This window comes from Bos indicus, chromosome 12 (genome assembly GCF_029378745.1).
Source record: "Bos indicus isolate NIAB-ARS_2022 breed Sahiwal x Tharparkar chromosome 12, NIAB-ARS_B.indTharparkar_mat_pri_1.0, whole genome shotgun sequence".
NCBI lineage: Eukaryota > Metazoa > Chordata > Mammalia > Artiodactyla > Bovidae > Bos > Bos indicus.
Window position 1 is genome coordinate 71,132,722 of NC_091771.1, and position 21,397 is coordinate 71,154,118.

The following is a 21,397-nucleotide window of genomic DNA, read 5'->3' on the forward strand; positions in this document are numbered from 1 at the left end:
GTCTTCTCCAACATCACAGTTCAAAAGCATCAATTCTTCAGCACTCAGCTTTCTTCACAGTCCAACTCTCACATCCATACATGACCACAGGAAAAACCATAGCCTTGACTAGATGAACCTTTGTTGGCAAAGTAATGTCTCTGCTTTTGAATATGCTATCTAGGTTGGTCATAACTTTCCTTCCAAGGAGTAAGCGTGTTTTAATTTCATGGCTTCAGTCACCATCTGCAGTGATTTTGGAGCCCAGAAAAATAAAGTCTGACACTGTTTCCACTGTTTCCCCATCTATTTCCCATGAAGTGGTGGGACCGGATGCCATGATCTTCGTTTTCTGAATGTTGAGCTTTAAGCCAACTTTTTCACTCTCAACTTTCACTTTCATCAAGAGGCTTTTGAGTTCCTCTTCACTTTCTGCCATAAGGGTGGTGTCATCTGCATATCTAAGGTTATTGATATTTCTCCTGGCAATCTAGGACTTTCTCTGGTGGTATTGTGGACCATGTGGGGTCAGTTCATTTTCATATAGTTCCTTGATCTGGCTTACACTTCTGAAGATCTACAGGCCCCTTCCTATGTAGTTGGTGCTAGCTGCAGGGTTTAATCTATTGCACCTGTCACTTCCAAAGCAGTTCCCTCTGTTTATTTTAGCTTCTTCTGTTTGCTGGTCTCTTCAGTGTCTAATTTCCACCTTGACACAAGGGGGCGGTGGTGGTCACTTTTTTAGGCTCACTTGTTCAGTCCTTTTGTGGGGAGGGAGGAACACTGCAAACGTATATCACCTGCCTGTGTGGGGAGGGCTCGCAGTGTATGTGCCACACTGGGTTTGTCCCCACTCACAGCATGTGTGCTTTTCCAGTCTACACTGTTCAGGCTCTAGGTTTCTCTGCCGGGAACTGTTTGAGGTGGGTCTGGGTTGCATGCCCTTCTCAAGTCTAAGCTATTCAGGTTCTCAAATAGTCCACAAAGGAGAAGACTTGGTTGGGCCTGTGTTTTGTGCCCTTCCCAGGTCCAAGCAGCTCAGGTGACCAGGTGCTTGGTGAGCACAATCACTGCCAGTTGAAGGCTACAACTTATTGCCTCCCCTGTCCCTGCCGCTTGGTTTTCTGGGTGTACAACCTGTGCGCCTTCTCAGGTGTGCCATGTGTCTCTTCTGGGGAGCTGATCTCTGGCTGTGACCCTCCTGGTAGATGTCGACCGTCCAGAATCCCAAGAAGTCTTGGTTAGCAATGAAGCCTTCTTGCAGTTTGGTAGATAATGCCTCCCTGGGGCCATGATTGCCCCCTTCTGGCTCTTGCTGCCCACCCCTGCCTGTCTCTGGCAGGGGATGGGCTGGTCTGCAGCCAGCTAGCTTTGCTCAGTCCTTTGTTCTGGGAGCAGGCCTGGCAGTGTCTTAGGTTAGGGCTTTTCTCGGGATAGCTATCCCACAGTCTGGGTTGCTATCTCTAGTTAGTTCCCTCAGATTGCCCTTGGGGCGTTTAGGGCCTGTCCTTACACTAAGCAATCAGCCCACTTCTGCCTGTTCAGCCCCAGCTTGCTAGTGGCAGATGTGAGCGTCTGGGCTGCTTCTCCACTGGGAGTTGCTGTTACGCACATAATCTGTGGGTTTTAATTATTTATTTATTTTTCCTCCCTGTTATGTTGCCCTCTGAGGTTCCAAGGCTCGCCACAGACTCGCCCGTGAGAGTGCTTCCTGGTGTTTGGAAATGTCTCTCTTTTTTAAGACTCCCTTCCTAGGATGGATCTCTGTCCCTATCTCTTTTGCATCTTTTTTTATCTTTTATATTTTGTCCTACCTCCTTTCGAAGACAATGGGCTGCATTTCTGGGTGTCTGATGTCCTCTGTCAGCATTCAGAAGTTGTTTTGTGGAATTTGCTCAGTGTTCAAATGTTCTTTCGATGAATTTGTGGGGGAGAAAGTGGTCTTCCCGTCCTATTCCTCCATCATCTTAGGACTGCCCCCTTGTTCTACCTTTTTAGATATTGATACATCTTGCACTAATTTTTTATGTGAAAGAGTAATTAGTGGTTAAATTTTATTTTTTCCAATTATTCTGGACACATTTGCTAAAGACTTTTATGCATTGGATTAAGGAAATCTGCATCTGTATAATTTATTTTGTTCCTCAGTAGCTGCAGTTTATGCCAATATTTTGATCCTTATGCCAATACTGCATTCTTAGTTACTGTACATTTTAATAAGAGATGAAACCCACAATTTAAATTGTCTAACTTTGTGCTTCTTTGTCAAGGTTGCTTTGATCATTCTGGATTCTTTTATGTGTACATTTTAGAAGGCTTTCAATTTGTTTTTAAATAAAAGCCTGAAAATTTTATTAATATTTCCTTTTAGCTATAGAATATTTGAGAAGTCTGAGTCTTAACAATGTTGGATCTGCAATTACTAATATGTGTCTCTCTCTGCTTATTTAGGTCTTTAATTTTAGAAATATTTTGAAATTTTTATTATAGACATCTTACACTTCTCTGGTTAAATTTATTCATGTGTATTTGCTTTTTCACAGTATTTTGGATTGTTTTCTTAAAATTATTCATCTATTTTGGATGCACTGGGCCTTCTTTGCTATGTATGGGCTTTCTCTACTTGCAGTGAGAGGGGGTGACTAGTTGCTGTGGGTGAACTTCTCACTTAGCTTTTCCTGTTGCAGAACAGGGCTCTAGGGTACATGGGTTTCAGTAGTTGTGGCACGTGGGCTCAGTAGGTGCAGCAGTCTGGTTCTAGAGCCTGGGCTCAGTAATTATGGCACATGGGCTTAGCTGCTCTGCACATGTGGATTATTCTCAAACCAGGTATTGAACCCATGTTCCCTGCATTGGCAGGTAGATTCTCAACCAGTTGGACCACTAGGGAAATCTTGTTTCTGATACCATTATTCACTTGCTTGTTGCTAGTATATAGAAATATAGTTGATTTATCTGTGAGTTAACTTTGCATTGCCTGGAGTCAATAGTGGTATTTTTTTTTTTTTAATTCTATAGGGTTTTGTCCATATGCAATCATGTCAGCTGTAAATAATGACAGTTTTGTATCTTCATTGCCAATATTTATGACTTTTACTTCCTTATCTTGACTTTTTGTGGCTAGAGTTTCCAGTTAGTGTTTTTTTTTTTTTTTATATAAATTTATTTATTTTATTTGGAGGTTAATTACTTTACAATATTTTATTGGTTTTGCCATACATCAACATGAATACACCACAGGTATACACATGTTCCCCATCCTGAACCCCCCTCCCTCCTCTCTCTCTGTACCATCCCTCTGGGTCATCCCAGTGCACCAGCCCCAAGTAACCAGTATCATGCATCGAACTTGGACTGGTGACTCGTTTCATATATGATATTATACATGTTTCAATGCCATTCTCCCAAATCATCCCACCCTCACCCTCTCCCACAGAGTCCAAAAGACTGTTCTATACATATGTGTCTCTTTTGCTGTCTTGCATATAGGATTATCGTTACCATCTTTCTAAATTCCATATATATGTGCTAGTATACTGCATTGGTGTTTTTCTTTCTGGCCTACTTCACTCTGTATAATAGGCTCCAGTTTCATCCACCTCATTAGAACTGATTCAAATGTATTCTTTTTAATGGCTGAGTAATACTCCATTGTGTATATGTACCACAGCTTTCTTATCCATTCATCTGCTGATGGGCATCTAGGTTGCTTCCATGTCCTGGCTATTATAAACAGTGCTGCGATGAACACTGGGGTACATGTGTCTCTTTCAATTCTGGTTTCCTCAGTGTGTATGCCCAGCAGTGGGATTGCTGGGTCATAAGGCTGTTCTATTTCCAGTTTTTTAAGGAATCTCCACACTCTTCTCCATAGACCAGTTAGTGTTAAAGAGAATTGGTTAGGTTAGATAATCTTGTATTCTTAGGGCAAAATCTTTCAGTAATTTTTTATTACAAAGAATATTAATTGCAATTTTTTAAGTAGGTATATGTTATCAGATTGAAAATGTTTCTTTTAGTTCCTCAATTGCCAAGAATTTTACTTTTTAAAAAAAAAAAATGAAGAATAGGTATTGAATTTTAGCAAATATTTCTTCTACATCTCTTCAGCTGGTCATATGATTATTTATCTTTACTCTTTTAATGTGAATTATAGTGATTGGTATTTGAAAGTTAAACTTAACATTCCTGGAAAAGACTTGGTCATAATGTAGCATTTTTTAAATGTATTGCTGTATGTAGTTTGTCAAGAATTTTTGTACCTGTTGCTCATGAAGGATATTGGCCTATAATTCGCTTTTCTTAAAATATCAACGTGTTTTCTTAATATGTCAACTTTTGTTAACAGAAGTATGTCAGTCAGTTCAGTCACTCAGTCACGTCTGACTCTTTGTGACCCCATAGACTGCAGCACGCCAGGCTTCCCTGTCTATTACCAACTCCCAGAGCTTACTCAAACTCATGTGCATCAAGTCGGTGATGCTATGCAACCGTCTCATCCTCTGTCATCCCCTTCTCCTCCTGCCTTCAGTCTTTTCCAGCATCAGGGTCTTTTCCAATGAGTCAGTTGTTTGCATCAAGTAGCCAAAGTATTGGAGTTTCAGCTTCAGCATCAGTCCTGCCAATGAATATTCAGGACTGGTTTCCTTTAGGATGGACTGGTTGTATCTCCTGACAGTTCAAGGGACTCTCAAGAGTCTTCTCCAACACCACAGTTCAAAAGCATCAATTCTTATGTATCCTCATGAAAACACATGGGAAATATTTCCATTTTTAATGGTCAGTTTAATGTCGGCTTGACCGGACTACATTCCTCAGTTATTCAGTCAAAAGGTGATCTGTGTGTTGCTCTGTAGGTATTTTGTACATGTGATTGAAATCCATAATCAGTTGATTTTGAGTAGAAACAAAGCCTCCCTGAAGTAAAAAGAAATTCTGCTTGTAGAGAACAGTATCAGCTCCTGCCCAAGGGTTCCAACCTGTCCTTTGTAACAGGCAACCCTGAGTATCTTGGACTTGCCCAGTCAAGTTATATTGTGAAATATTATCTTTTTTATATCGCTAGAATCAGTTCATTGGCATGTTGTTTAATATTCCAAGACAGTTTGGTTTGCAATTTTTCTTTCTTTTAATGTCTTTATCTGGTTTTTATATTGTGATAATGCTGGAACCTGGAAAAGTACCCTGGAAAAGTTTGGTAAAACTTTTCTGCACAATGTTTTTGTGAAGCCCTCTGGACTTACAGTCTTTTCTTTGAGAAATTTAAAAATTATATATTCAGGGAATTCCCTGGTAGTCCAGTGGTCACGACTTGGTGCTTTCACTGCTGTGGGTCTGGGTTCAATTGCTGGTAGGAAAACTAAGATCCCACAAGCTGCACAGTATGGCCAAAACAATAAAATAAAGTAAAAATTTAAAAAAGGATTCAAATTCTTAAATCAATATGCAGTTATTCAGATTTTCTATGTCATTATTTTAGTTTTGTATGTCATTTTTAAAAGACATTTGTCCTTTAAATTAAAATTTAAAAATTTATCTGCACAATGTTTATTATATTCTCTTTGTAATGCTTATTGTATCTTTTGTATTAAAATGAAAGCTAAAGTGTTAGTTCTTCAGTCATGTCTGACTCTTTGTAACCCCATGGACTGTAACTTGTCAGGTTCCTCTGTCCATGGGATTCTCTAGGCAAGAATACTGATGTAGGTTGCCATTTCCTTTTCCAGGAGATCTTCCCAACCCAGGGATCAAACCTGGGCCTCCCCTATTGCAAGCAGATTCTTTACAGTCTGAGCCACCAGGGAAGCCAAATCTTTTGTGTTATCCTCTTTTAATTTGTGTGAATTGTAAAATTTCTCTTTTTATTTTTTTCCTTTGCATTTTGTGATGATTTCAAAGAACCACACTTTGTGTTTGTTGATTTTTCTACTTAGAAGTTGTTTTATTTTTCATTCATGTCTTTTGTCATTTAGTTGCTCAGTTGTGCCTGACTTTTTGTGACCCCATGGACTGCAGCATGCCAGGCTTGCCTGTCCTTCACTGTCTCCCAGAGTTTGTTCAAACTCACGTCTATTGAGTTGATGATGCTATCCAACCATCTCGTCCTGAGTTGCTCCCTTCTCCTCCTGCCCTCAGTCTTTCCCAGCATCAGGGTCTTTTCCAGTGAGTCAGCACTTCACATCAGGTGGCCAAAGTATTGGAGCTTCAGCATCCAGTCTTTCCAGTGAATAATCAGTGTTGATTTCCTTTGGAATTGACTGTTTTGATCTCCTTGCTGTCCTAGGGGCTCTTAAGAGTCTATTTTTTTCTTATTTTCATTCTTCTACATACTTTAATATGCTGGGGTTTTTTTTTTTTTTTTTCTTTTATTTATAAGATAGATTTCAAAGCCCTTGACTTTTAGCTTTTTTAAAGACTTTTTTCTTTTTTAAAATTATTTTAATTTTTTGGGAATATGGTTGATTTACAATGGTGTGTTAATTTCAGATGTATAGCAAAGTGATTTAGTTATACATTTACATATATTCATTCTTTTTAAGATTCTTTACTCATGTAAGTTATCACAGAATGTTGAGTAGAGATCCCTGTGATATACTTTTATAGTGCTCTTCTTTTTAAGGTGTACCTTGTTAAATTATCAAATAAAAGGACTCCAGACTTAAATTTGTATTAATGTTGAACCCTGATAAAAGTGGAAAGAAAACCATTGATCAATGAGATACACTAAACATGAAGGAAGAAATATACCATGTTTCCCTAAAGCTTCCTACTGTGCTGGTTAGCAAACTGTGAACCAAACTCCACCATTCACTCTTCAGTGGAGTTAGCTGTGACTCTTGGTTGAGAGTTAATTGAAGAATACCCAGGTCCCAGAGCTGACATGGTTGTGAAAAGATCCAAGGCAGCCAAATGAGGGATGAAGGATGTGATTAATGTATCACAAGCAAAGGCCAGGTTTAGAAAAGCTTAGTCTTGGGGTTTGTCCTTGTGTGTGTACACGTGTTAGTCACTCAGTTGTGTCTGATTCTTTGCAATCTCATGGACTGCAGACTGCCAGCCTCCTCTGTCCATGGAATTCTCCAGGCAAGAATAATGGAGTGGGGTGCCATTCTCTTTTCCAGGGGATCTTCCTGACCCAGGGATCAAACCCTGGTCTTCCTGCATTGCAGGCAGATTCTTTACCATCTGAGTCACCAGGGAAGACCAGGGTTTGTATAGATCTCATCATATAGCTAAGACTCACCAATGTTTTATAATATCCTGATTTACAGAGTTAAATGAGTTGGGTGATATCAAAGGAAACAGAGTTGATGAAGGAGGGATCTGAGAACCAGAGTTTATCTCTAAACTTCCTGAGACGTACAAGCTACTGTATCTGCTGACATGAAGACTCAGCACTGACCCTCGGTTAGTGTTAAGCTTGTGTGCTTAGTCGCTTAGTCGTGTCCAACTCTTTACAACCTCACAGATTGTAGCCTGCCAAGTTCCTCTGTCTCTGGGGATTCTGCAGGCAAGAATACTAGAGAGGGTTGTCATGCCCTCCTCCAGATCAAAGGCAGGTCTCCCACATTGCAGTCAAATTCTTTACCATCTGAGCCACCAGGAAAGCCCTATCCCAGCACAACATTGGGCTAATGGAATTTCTCCTCCAGGTATAGATTGTCATTCTCAGCCAACTGAAGAATGTTTCTGAATTGTAAAAAATCACCATTTTCTCTCAAGTGAAAGATTTCATCTAATAATTTTTTAATTTATGTGGATTCATAGACTTTGGATAGAATTTTCCAAATGGTGTGCTCCAAATGGGAAATATATAAAAATAATGATTCTCCTTATCTGGGGAGTATCAAGACTTGGGTCACTTGCTTCTGAGTCAATATGCTTCTTTCTATATACTCCATCACTGTCTCTGTTCCATAGTGTGACAGAGGTGCAGAAGCACTGGCCATGGTGATGTGGTGCATCAGATGGGCCTGGAATCCAACCAGCTGGGGGGAATTGTGTGTGTGTAGCTTGAATTGGGCTTTTTGTAATTCCTGGGAATGTAGAAGAAAGAAATGAGGTTGGCTTCAAGGAAGGGATTTATTGTGTGTTTATTGTACACTAGAATATTTTGTTTCCTTCTTCAGATGTTGGCTCTTTGCTTAGATACTATTTTCATCTTCTACAAACTTCTATAAAAGGTTTGAGATGGCTGGCAATAAAAGATTCACAAATGTATATACATATAAAAGTAAAAGTGCTCAGTCATGGCCAACCCTTTGGGACCCCATGGACTGTAGCCTGCCAGGCTCCTCTGTCCATGGAATTTTCCAGACAGGAATACTGGAGTGGGTTTCCAGTCCCTTCTCCAGGGGATCTTCCAAACCCAGGGATCAAACCTGGGTCTCTTGCATTACAGGCAGATTCTTTACCATCTGAGCCACTTGGGAAACCAATATGCTGTGTGTGTGTGTGTGTGTGTGTGTGTGTGTGTGTGTGTGTGTGTGTTTGTATAATAAAGCTGTTAGAGACATTCTCTTTGAATTGCTTTAGAATTTAGGGCCATGAAATCTGGACCTAACTCCAGAGTTTCTGAGAGCATTAGTAATGGGTCTTCAGTGGCTTCCTAAGAAAAAAGAATTGGCACAGCTTCCATGGAGCCCTTCATTTTGATCTTACCTCTGCTTCCCAGGTTACCTGCGAGGCTGGGTTAGTCATAAAAGGCCCTCACCTGGAATGGTTTAATCGCTCAGTCTTGTCTGACTCTTTTTGACCCCATGGACTCTAGCCTGTCAGGGTCCTCTGTCCGTGGGATGTTCCAGGCAAATATACTGGAGTGGGTTGCCATTTCCCTCTCCAGGGATCAAACCTGGGTCTCCTCCATAGCAGTCAGATTCTTTAATGACTGATCCACCAGGGAAGCCACCTGGAGAGACCCAGATTATTGAAATAGATGAATGTTGTCCATCAAATGATACAAGTTTGCTTAAAACCAGTAATTTGGATTTTTTATAATTGACATTTTAGTAGTTTTTTGTTTTGTTTTGTTTTTTTGACAAACAACAATGGCAAGCAAAGTGACCTAAAGGCTAGACATAGGAGCTGGAAGGACCCCTCCCCATGAACATGAAGGTTGTAGCCTGGTAGGATGTACAGTCAAGCCAGTGGCTGTAAGAAATTGTTTTCTAATAGGTCTAATAGGAGGGAGGTCAGACAGCCTTATTTTTCTCCACTTATGATTAGCATTTATTCCTTCAGAACTCTGCCGGGGTCCAGCCCCAGCAGGATCCAGGGATACACTCAGGAGGAACAGCGTCAGCGAATGGGGAAAGTAAAAAGGGAAAGAGGCTTGATCTTCCTTGGTTTACACAGAAAGCCAATAAAGCTCCTGACACGGAACTTGCTCTGTTCATAGAGGCCGCAGGCGCCCTCTCGGTTGGGTGAGTATGCAGGATGCCCTTTCCCCGGTGAAGACGCAGGGTGCCTTCCCGATTGGGTCTTAGAAGCCCAGGCAAAAAAGTAAACTCAGAGGGCCTCTGTGCTCCATGTAGTCAGCCTGAAAAAAGAAGAGAGCGAGAAAGAGAGAAAGAGAAACAATGACACAGGGAGACCAACCTTCAGTGAGCGAGGCCCATAACTTTATTTTTGAAAGGAGCTTTTATACTCTTAGTTGTACATAGAGGATAATGGAAGATACAAAGTCATGCAGGGTCAGTAGTCCTTGACCCTTATCGAGACCAGGCTTTCTTTTGCAAACTTATTGTATACAAAGGTTTTAGGTGATTTACATCATCTTCTGGCCAGGAGGCCTGTTAACATTTTTCTTCTGATAAAGTTTAGTCAACCAGAAAACTTATTTTCACTAAAGGTGATTTTTATAAAGTTTGGCGCCACTCCCTGAAAGCACTAGATAAAGTTGCATTTCTATAGGACAAAGGTTCAGTGGGGTATAACAAGGAAAGAATTTAAAGAATTTATTAACTCAAGGGTCTAAAGTTTAACACCAAGGCTACTACTTATTTTTTCTATACACCAAGTATATCTACTAATATACTCCCAAGGACACAATGCAGGAGATGTGGAAACTTGTCAGCAAGCATTGGCTCAACAATGAAATCCTTCACTAGTTCCATTCTAATAATTTCTGACTCCTTGAAAGGCTCTATATTTTTAGAATGTTTTAAGTTTCCCATGCCTCTCGTGGTTCAGATCAGATCAGATCAGTCGCTCAGTCGTATCCAACTCTTTGCGACCCCATGAATCACAGCACGCCAGGCCACCCTGTCCATCACCAACTCCCGGAGTTCACTGAGACTCACATCCATCGAGTCAGTGATGCGATCCAACCATCTCATCCTCTGTCGTCCCCTTCTCATCCTGCCCCCAATCCCTCCCAGCATCAGAGTCTTTTCCAATGAGTCAACTCTTCTCATGAGGTGGCCAAAGTACTGGAGTTTCAGCTTTAGCATCATTCCTTCCAAAGAAATCCCAGGGCTGATCTCCTTCAGAATGGCCTGGTTGGATCTCCTTGCAGTCCAAGGGACTCTCAAGAGTTTTCTCCAACATCACAGTTCAAAAGCATCAATTCTTCAGCACTCAGCCTTCTTCACAGTCCAACTCTCACATCCATACATGACCACAGGAAAAACCATAGCCTTGACTAGATGGACCTTTGTTGGCAAAGTAATGTCTCTGCTTTTGAATATGCTGTCTAGGTTGGTCATAACTTTCCTTCCAAGGAGTAAGCATCTTTTAATTTCATGGCTGCAGTCACCATCTGTAGTGATTTTGGAGCCCAGAAAAATAAAGTCTGACACTGTTTCCACTGTTTCCCCATCGATTTCCCATGAAGTGATGGGACCGGATGCCATGATCTTTGTTTTCTGAATGTTGAGCTTTAAGCCAACTTTTTCACTCTCCACTTTCACCTTCATCAAGAGGCTTTTTAGTTCCTCTTCACTTTCTGCCATAAGGGTGATGTCATCTGCATATCTGAGGTTATTGAGATTTCTCCCGGCAATCTTGATTCCAGCTTGTGTTTCTTCCAATCCAGCGTTTCTCATGATGTACTCTGCATATAAATTAAATAAACAGGGTGACAATATACAGCCTTGATGTACTCCCTTTCCTATTTGGAACCAGTCTGTTGTTCCATGTCCAGTTCTAACTGTTGCTTCCTGACCTGCATACAAATTTCTCAAGAGGCAGATAAGGTGGTCTGGTATTCCCATCTCTTTCAGAATTTTCCACAGTTTATTGTGATCCACACAGTCAAAGGCTTTGGCATAGTCAGTAAAGCAGAAATAAATGTTTTTCTGGAACTCTCTTGCTTTTTCCATGATCCAGCAGATGTTTGCAATTTGATCTCTGGTTCCTCTGCCTTTTCTAAAACCAGCTTGAACATCAGGAAGTTCATGGTTCACATATTGCTAAGGCCTGGCTTGGAGAATTTTGAGTGTTACTTTACTGGCACGTGAGATGAGTGCAATTTTGCTGTAGTTTCAGCATTCTTTGGTATTGCCTTTCTGGGAGGCTGTAAACAATCACACGTGTAGCTATAAGAGTCCGGATAAACCTGTCAGGCAAGTTAGAAAGACATCTGAGGGGTTTGAATTGAAACACTCCTATTATGCCCAGGAGACTTATTAGCTAGAGCTCTAAGTTGATTTCCTGTAGAGAAAGTTGGTTGGGGATAGCCGCCCATTAATGTTAAGACAGACAGATTCTGGTTTTGGGGTAGATCCTCAAGCAGGTCCAGGGGGTCCGTCGAGTCCTGATCTGCCTTGCCTGTCAGGTCTCTTCTGCATGACCTTGTCGTGGGTGGGATCTCCCATGCTGGCTCCTGGCAGAACTCCATCTTCTTCACTCTGAGTTTTCTTTTGATACCACAGCACAGGCGGGGAGAAACAGGAAAAGCACATGGGTCTCCATCCAGATCATGCAGTTTGTTTCCCAAGGGCTCCTGGCCACAGAGTCACAGTTCTGGTTGTTTGTTCCTCCTGCCTGCAGCTGTGGCTCTGGGATTCCCTGAGCACAAACTGTTCTCTTTCACTAGGATAAGCAATACCTTCCTGGGAAACTTTAGGTCAACCACTTACCCTCCCAACTTTATTATTTCTTATCTGTAAATAATAGTCAGTCTTAACATCTCAACCTTCTCATCCTAGCTCCTTTTTGGTCAAAATTTCCATCAACTGTGATTAGTGCCTGCAAGTCATTCATGCTATTCTTTCTATTTGTTAAACAAGCCTATAAAATCAGTCATGAGTCTTAAAATTGTCTAAAAATATTCAGGTAGTATTCCCTGTGTTTCCCCACCCCCCTGTGCAAATCACCATGGATTTGTGTACACCTGAGATTGTAAACTTTAGAGGCCTTGGTCCATACTGAATCTGCAAGTGAATCCGCAGGTTCCTACCACCTCACTCCACTTTCATAGCAGGAAGACACTAAATGTTGATTGCATTCTTATTGCCTGATAACTGTCCTCCAGGGTATCATACTTTCCCTGATAAAGATGGATGCTTAAATCAGCATCAATCAATGATTTCATTTTCGATTCTACCTACTGTCTTTTTAGAGCAAGATCACTTCCCAAGAGAAAATCAACTCAGGGGATAATGTGATGATTAAGAGAATGTTCATGGAACTCAGCACAGGGCCTTACACACAGTACACACATTGTAAATGGAATCTGGTGGTGTTATAATGGTTAACCTTTGGAATTGGCATTTTAAATACTTAATATAATGATAGAAAGATGGTAATATGTTGGGGGAAAGCTTAAATATATCATAATGGCTCATGACATGGGCTTCCCAGCTCTGTGACTTAGGCTTTGCAGTTTCCATCAAGTTGCTTTTCCTCTCGTTGTGCCTCACTGTCTCCATTTGTAAAATTAGATAATACTGTTTCTAGATATGTTACACTGAATTTGTAATTAACCAATTATTTATCCCTACATAGATAGCTGAGGCATCTGGATTCCTCATCTGTGATGCCTACTCACTCCTTTCTCTAGTAACACCTGCTGACTCCTGAAAGTTTGAGATGCAGCTCCTACTCTCTGAGCCTCAAATAGTCTCATCTGTTAAAAATAATTATTCCTGCCTCAAAGGGCTACTGAGTGTATCACAAGAGCTGATACCTAGAAAGTTCTTATCAGAGTGTTTGGTGCATGCAATAAACATCATGAGGACCACCTATAATTTTATTTTTTATTTTTTTTGCAAGGGAAAGCATTCCCTGCTGTTTCAACAAGTTTCAAGAAAAGGAGTTTAATCCTAACAAATCAAAAAAATTTATCTTTGAAAAGTATGCTTGACACGAAGGCCTCTGTATTTTTGCTATTTCAGATATTTCTACTTGTGATTGGTGTGCTGGGTGTGATGGTGGCTTCAATTCCTTGGACTGCTATACCTGTGATTCCCCTTGGCATCATTTTCTTTTTTCTTCTGTGGTATTTCTTAGAGACATCACGAGATGTGAAACGACTGGAATGTACAAGTGAGTACCTGGGCTCTCAGGTTGGGAGGGCAGTGCAGTCTGTCTTCCATTCATACTGCAATTAACCAGACTCCTGAAACTCTGCAGAGTGTTCTGTGGAATTTCTCACTGACAACATTAGGTGATTGAATGTTCTGGCCCCTGAGAGTAGGTTTGGCCCTTAAGGCAAATGGAGCTGGCGGCGGGTCAGCTGCACTTTGGATTTTAGCCCAAGGAGGATGGATATGAGCACCATAAGGACAGGGACCGTTTCTGTCTAATTCATGGCATACTTCCTAACACGGAGTATCCACTCTATTAATACTATTCTTGGACATATTTCTTCATATTGGAACTATTGTAGAAGGAAAATAGAGAATTTTTTTCAAAAAAAAAAGCTGAGTGCTGAAGAATTGATTTGAACTGTGGTGTTGGAGAAGACTCTTGAGAGTCTGTTGGACTGCGAAGAAATCCAATGAGTCCATCCTAAAGGAGATCAGTCCTGAGTGTTCATGGGAAGGACTGATATTGAAACTGAAACTCCAATACTTTGGCCATCTGATGCGAATAGCTGACTCATTGGAAAAGACCATGATTCTGGGAAAGATTGAAGGTTGGAGGAGAAGGGGATGACAGAGGATGAGATGGTTGGGTGGCATCACTGACTCAATGGACATGAGTTTGGGTAAACTCTGGGAATTGGTGATGGGCAGACTCTACATATGGACATCACCAGATGGTCAACACCTAAGTCAGATTGATTACATTCTTTGCAGCCAAAGATGGAGAAGCAGTATACAGTCAACAAAAACAAGACCCGGAGCTGACTGTGACACAGATCATGAACTCCTTATTGGCAAATTCAGACTTAAATTGAAGAAAGTAGGGAAAACCACTAGACAATTCAGGTATGACCTGAATCAAATCCCTTATGATTATACAGTGGAAGTCGGAAATAGACTTAAGGGACTAGATCTGATAGATAGAGTGCCTGATGAACTATGGACGGAGGTTTGTGACACTGTACAAGAGTCAGGGATCAAGAACATCCCCATGGAAAAGAAATGCAAAAAAGCAAAATGGCTGTCTGGGGAGGCCTTACAAATAGCTGTGAAAAGAAGAGAAGCGAAAAGCAAAGGAGAAAATGAAAGACATAAGCATCTGAATGCAGAGTTCCAAAGAATAGCAAGGAGAGATGAGAAAGCCTTCCTCAGTGATCAATGCAAAGAAATAGAGGAAAACAACAAAATGGGAAAGACTAGAAATCTCTTCAAGAAAATTAGAGATACCAAGGGAACATTTCATTCAAAGATGGGCTTGATAAAGGATAGAAATGGTATGGACCTAACAGAAACAGAAGATATTAAGAAAAGGTGGCAAGAATACACAGAAGAACTGTACAAAAAAGATCTTCACAACCAAGATAATCACGATGGTGTGATCACTCACCTAAAGCCAGACATCCTGGGATGTGAAGTCAAGTGGGCCTTAGTAAGCATCATTATGAACAAAGTTGGTGGAGGTGATGGAATTCCAGTTGAGCTATTTCAAATCCTCAAAGATGATGCTGTGAAAGTGCTGCACTCAATATGGCAGCAAATTTGGAAAACTCATCAGTGGCCACAGGACTGGAAAAAGGTCAGTTTTCATTCCAATCCCAAAGAAAGGCAATACAAGGAATGCTCAAACTACCGCACAATTGCACTCATCTCACATGCAATAAAGTAATGCTTAAAATTCTTCAAGCCAGGCTTTAGCAGTACGTGAACCGCGAACTTCCAGATGTTCAAGCTAGTTTTAGAAAAGGCAGAGGAACCAGAGATCAAATTGCAAACATCTGCTGGATCATGAAAAAAGCAAGAGAGTTCCAGAAAAACATCTATTTCTGCTGTATTGACTATGCCAAAGCCTTTGACTGTGTGGATCACAATAAACTGTGGAAAATTCTGAAGGAGATGGGAATACCAGACCACCTGACCTGCCTCTTGAGAAATCTGTATGCAGGTCAGGAAGCAACAGTTAAAACTGGACATGGAACAATAGACTGGTTCCAAATAGGAAAAGGAGTATGTCAAGGCTGTATATTGTCACCCTGCTTATTTAACTTATATGCAGAGTACATCATGAGAAACACTGGGCTGAAAGAAGCACAAGCTGGAATCAAGATTGCCGGGAGAAATATCAATAACCTCAGATATGCAGATGACACCTTCCTTATGGCAGAAGGTGAAGAGGAACTAAAAAGTCGCCTGATGAAAGTGAAAGAGGAGAGTGAAAAAGTTGGCTTAAAGCTCACCATTCAGATAACTAAGATCATGGCATCTTTTCCCACCACTTCATGGAAAATATATGGGGTAATAGTGGAAATAGTGGCAGACTTTATTTTTTTGGGCTCCAAAATCATGGAAGATGGTGATTGCAGCCATGAAATTAAATGACACTCACTCCTTGGAAGGAAAATTATGACCAACCTACATAGCATATTCAAAAACAGAGATATTACTTTGCCAACAAAGGTCCGTCTAGTCAAGTCTATGGTTTTGTAGTCATGTATGGATGTGAGAGTTAGACTGTGAAGAAAACTGAGCTCAATGAATTGATGCTTTTGAACTGTGGTGTTGGAGAAGACTCTTTAGAGTCCCTTGGACTACAAGGAGACCCAAGCAGTCCATTCTGAAGGAGATCAGTACTGTGTGATCTTTGGCAGGAATGATGCTAAAGCTGAAACTCCAGTACTTTGGCCACCTCATGTGAAGAGCTGACTCATTGGAAAAGACTCTGATGCTGGGAGGGATTGGGGGCAAGAGGAGAAGGGGACGACAGAGGATGAGATGGCTGGATGGCATCACCGACTCGATGGATGTGAGTTTGAGTGAACTCCAGGAGTTGGTGATGGACAGGGAGGCCTGGTTTGCTCCAATTCATGGGGTTGCAAAGAGTCAGACACCACTGATTGACTGAACTGAACTGAAGTGCAAGTTTCCAGAAGTGACAAGGAAAGGAAAATATTAGGAAAAGGAAAGGAGACCTCAGGAAATATTTGTCAAAAGTTATATATTTGAAAAATATTCTTTCACATGTTTTAGTAAGTTGCAGTTGTTAAAAGAATTGGAAAGATATGTGTTAGTCACTACTCATGTCTGTCTCTTTGAGACCGCATGGACTGTAGCCCACCAGGGTCTTCTGTCCATACAAGAATACTGGAGTGGATAGCCATTCCCTTCACCAGAGGGTCTTCCTGACCCAGGGATTGAACCCAGGTCTCCTGCGTTGCTGTTTGACTCTTTGATATCTAAGCCATCAGGGAAGACCCTTTGAAAAGATAAGCACTGTTATTTTCAGGTCTGCTCTTTGTCATTTTCAGTATTTGGGGTAATACCACACTGTTCGAAAGCTGAGTGCCGAAGAATTGATGCTTTTGAACTGTGGTGTTGGAGAAGACTCTTGAGAGTCACTTGAACTGCAAGGAGATCCAACCAGTCTGTCCTAAAGGAGATCAGTCCTGGGTGTTCATTGGTAGAACTGATTTTGAAGCTGAAACTCCAATACTTTGGCCACCTGATGCGAAGAGCTGACTCATTTGAAAAGACCCTGATGCTGGGAAATATTGAGGGTAGGAGGAGAAGAGGACAACAGAGGATGAGATGGTTGAATGGCATCACTGACTCAGTGGACATGGTTTGGGTGAACTCCAGGAGTTGGTGATGGACAGGGAGGCCTGGCGTGCTGTGGTTCATGGGGTCACAAAGAGTTGGACATGACTGAGCGACTGAACTGAACTGAACCACACTGTTTGTGTACCCCTTTCTCAAAGCTATTTATATAAATGTTGCTGAAAATAATCCCTTAGGAGAACACAGGAGGGGGATCAGTTCACTATGTATTTAGTTGATAACTCCATTCTCCTTCCTAGTTTTAGAATAATGGGGAACAGAGGCATCCCTGGTGGTCCTGTGGTTAAGATTCTGTGCTTCCACTCCGGGGGCCACCACTTTAGTCCATGGTTGGGAAACCAGATCCTGCAAGGTACAGCAAAAAAACAGAATAATGTGAAACACATTTTATGATTAATTATTCTATTAAACAGGTAATCACAGATAATGAAATAATTAATTTTTTCTCTTATTAATGCACACATTTCATCACTATTAAAACAAAAATAAGGAAAATGTATTGTTATATATTTTTTAAAAGTTATAAAAACAATAGCCAAAAAGTAAGGAGATAATATGTTTGCATCAGAGACCTCAACTGTGAATAATTATTGCAAATTAAAACCAACTTAACCTTCTAGAAACCACGACAAGAACAGATATATGTTGAGTCTCATGCTTCTCTGTATCTACTAAGTGGAAAAAAATATCAGTTCATCCAGTCAAAGGAGGTGTTTTTTCTTTGTGTGTGTGGCATTTGTATGTTTTATTTCTAATAATAAACACTTGAGGTACTTACCTTTATTTGCAAAAAGGATAGTGATCTTCAGTTTCATAAAATCTGTAGAAGACATTTTCACTCATCAAGAGAAGCAGCTAACTTCCTGTGAGGTTGAGTTTGGTGAAGTGTTTGGGGGAGCAATAGCATCCAGGTGTCTGTGACGTTCTACCTGTATAGCTCCGTAGGATGGTAGGACCTGGGGAGGCAGAAGAGGAAGTGATGAGCTCCATCCAGTCTTCTGTATAGAAAGGGCTTCAGACATTTTATGGTTTGAGGCCACTCCTGAAATGGAGTCATTCATCAGTCTTATTGCAAAGTTCTCTGGCACATTGAGAGAGGAGTTGTTCCAGAAAGAATATTTGACAGATTTTTTGCCTGGGGCAAGGGCTATTTCTCATTCATATGGAAGTGGAGAGAAGGGTCCCTCCTAAGGCTTTTGTCAAGAAGCAGTACAGGATTTTCTCAGTATTTGATCTGGAGAGTTTGAGAACTTTAGCACTATCACTGTGGAATATTTTGATTTTTTTCACCCAGTAGGCTGAAAGAAGTTAGACCATACATTTCATCCAGGTACCCCATCCTGCACACCTCAGATAACCAAATGTGGTGGCCAGTTGATTAGAATGTTTATGTTCTCTCTCTAGGTGGTGGTGGTGGTTGTGTTCAGTCCCTCAGTCGTGTGTGAATCTTTGACCCCATGGACTACATGCAGCATGCCAGGCTTCCCTGCCCTTCACCATCTCCCAGAGTTTGCTCAAACTCAAGACCATTGAGTTGATCCCACCATCTCATCCTAGGGCTGAGTGGATGGTGACCTGGGCCCCAGCACAGGCTATCCTCCCCCAGTCCAGGGCTTCCCATCCTCTCTGAGCTCCAGTGTCTCACAGAAGGAAGCCTGCTTTTTCTTTCCTTATAGAACTGGGGACACTAAACACAAGAGGAGGTTCTGTGTCTTTACCTATTTGTACCTCAACCCCTCCAAATGCACAGTGCCCAGATGTACATCAGTACTGACTGAACTGTCACCAGACAGGCATTCAGATACTGGACTAAAGGGTGAGGACCTGCGAACAGTGTGGAGTTTCCCCCTTGATCCTTTCCCCATCATTTTATAAAATCTCTGTAGCCTCCTGTAAGATGCATTACTAACTTCTCATAAACAACCTACTTGTACTAACAGATCTTCTCTAGCACATGCACAGGTAACAGGGTGATGTCAGTATTTCTTCCTGATACAGCACAAGTTATCACTTACCCCAGACAGAGGTCACAGGCTCACTATGTGCCCCTGACAACAATAAATTAAAGCCTCATTCATGGTGAGGAATGAAAACCTCATCAGGAAGCGTCCTCCCTGCCTGGAAGCCTGCAGCCCACCTGTTCCCTGACAGACAGGAACCTGACCCTGGCGCTCGAGGTCAGTGTGCTCTTAGAGAAGAAGGCAGGAACAAATAGTCATGTGACACCCGACCCCAAACCCACATGAAGTCACTCAAAAGAGAATGGATACTAAGGCCACTGTCAGATTCTAAAAGATTGATGTGAGTGTCACATGCTGCAGTGATCTCTGAACACTAGGACATTTATCTAGCAGGCAGTTATAAAAACATCCATCAGGTTCCCAGAGCAGAAGTCAAGAGTGTTCAAAGACTCCATCTGCCAGGTCCTGTGGGCATAAGGGCGGTGCAGTACCAGGTGATCAGTGACCCACACAGAAGCTCCTGGCGCAGGTTCAGGGGGAGGCCCAGGATGGGGGAGACAGCAGACTGTCTGCTCCCCTTATCTTACTGCTGTTCTGTATTTGGCTCTGGTTCAGGGTGGGGGATGTACTGACTCTGTCCCAGCCCTTAGGTAACATATCTAAGGAGGAGACAAAACACAGATAGCTCACCTAAATTCAGTGTGGTGAGGACTCGAATGAGGAATTAAACTTTAAAATGCTACTGATTCAAAAATTAGTGAATGGTAATTACTCACCCATGAAAAAGAATTAAATATTACCATTTGCAGCAACATTGATGGACTTAGGAAATATTATTATTAGTTAAGTCAGTCAGAGAAAGATAAATATGATATCACTTACATATGGAATCTAAAAATAATACAAATGAATCTGTACACAAAATAGAAATAGACTCAGAGACATAGAAAACAAACTTACAGTTGCCAAAGGGGATTGGGAGAGAGGGAAGAACAAGTTAGAAGTATGGGATTAATAGACACACTGCTATTAATGTGTCAAATAGACAACAACAAGGAATTACTGTAAAGCACAGGGAATTTTATTCAGTATATTGTAATAACCTGTAATGGAATATAATCTTAAAAAAAAAAACTGAATGACTATACTATATACCTGAAACTAGCACATTATTGTAAATCAACTATAATTCAATATACTAAAAAAAATTTGTGAACAATTTCCACCTGGTGAGATGCCAGAAAAATTTGGAGGGAGGCATGTTTGAGAGGATCTCGATGAAAGAACAAGAATTTCTTTATCTAAATCTAGCTGTGATTTGAATTTGATCAAAGAAAGTTTCAAGAAGAATCTTTCATTCCCAGGTCATTAAAGTGAAGCTTGGTGTGAGCAGGAGTTTAGGGTCACATGGAGGATTCCCTTTGGCAGGACATGTGACCACAGAGCCTGAGAGGCAGTGGTTTCCTTGCGTCCAGCCTCCCTGACTTTCTCTGTCGTGTGTCTGTCTCTGCTTCCCCAGCACGGAGCCCAGTATTTTCCCACTTAGCATCTTCTCTCCGGGGACTCTGGACCATCCGGGCATACAAAGCTGAACAGAAGTTTCAGGAACTGTTTGATGCACACCAGGATTTGCACTCAGGTCTGTCAGTTTCTGGAGATGATTTCAAAGGATGGGATGTGCTCCCTTCTGAGGCTGACCTCCCTCTCAGGTGGCCTAGTAGGCCAGCACCTCTATCTGTGTCACTCCTCATCCCCCTCTGCACACCTGCCTCCCCCACCCCTTCCTCTCAGCATCCCCTCTGTGCTCCCTTCTTCCCTGTTATCCCCTGCTTTTCTCCCCTGACTGGCTTGCATTGTCCTTGCATCACTGTGCCCTGTAAACTTCTGTCTCTTTAGGGCAAGAATCAGCAAACTTCTTTTTTGTGAAGATCCAGATAGAAAATATTGTAGGCTTTATGTGCTATATACTGTGTCTGTTGCAACTACTCACCTTTGCTGTTGTAGCACAAAGACAGGCAAAGTAATAAATGAGCGAATGGTTGTACCTGTGTTCCACTAAAACTTTATTTACAGAACCAGGTAGTGGCTGTTTTCGCCCTCCAGGCTGCAGTTTGCTGACTCTTTTCAGAGAGGGGAGGGTGGCAGATGTGATTGAGGAAATAACCTCCTGATTTGCTACCCACTTGATTATGTTTTTTACAGTGAAATTTTTTCCCTAGGTAGAAAATTCAGAATTTCCTCTAAGTCTATAAAATCCAAGCCACTATGGATAAAAATATGGAGATTCCAATAACTATTGTATTTTGAAGATAATAA

At 41.4% G+C, this 21,397-nt stretch overlaps 1 protein-coding gene across 1 annotated transcript in view; it reads left to right on the forward strand.

Annotated features, from left to right (window-relative positions):
* Nucleotides 1-21,397, forward strand: part of LOC139176097 (ATP-binding cassette sub-family C member 4-like) — a 163,553-nt gene that overhangs the window by 78,462 nt on the left and 63,694 nt on the right. Inside the window, exons 19-20 of the mRNA XM_070799963.1 lie at nucleotides 13,317-13,467; nucleotides 20,601-20,720. Of these exons, the coding sequence (XP_070656064.1) occupies nucleotides 13,317-13,467; nucleotides 20,601-20,720 (271 nt within the window). The remainder of the gene's footprint in view (nucleotides 1-13,316; nucleotides 13,468-20,600; nucleotides 20,721-21,397) is intronic.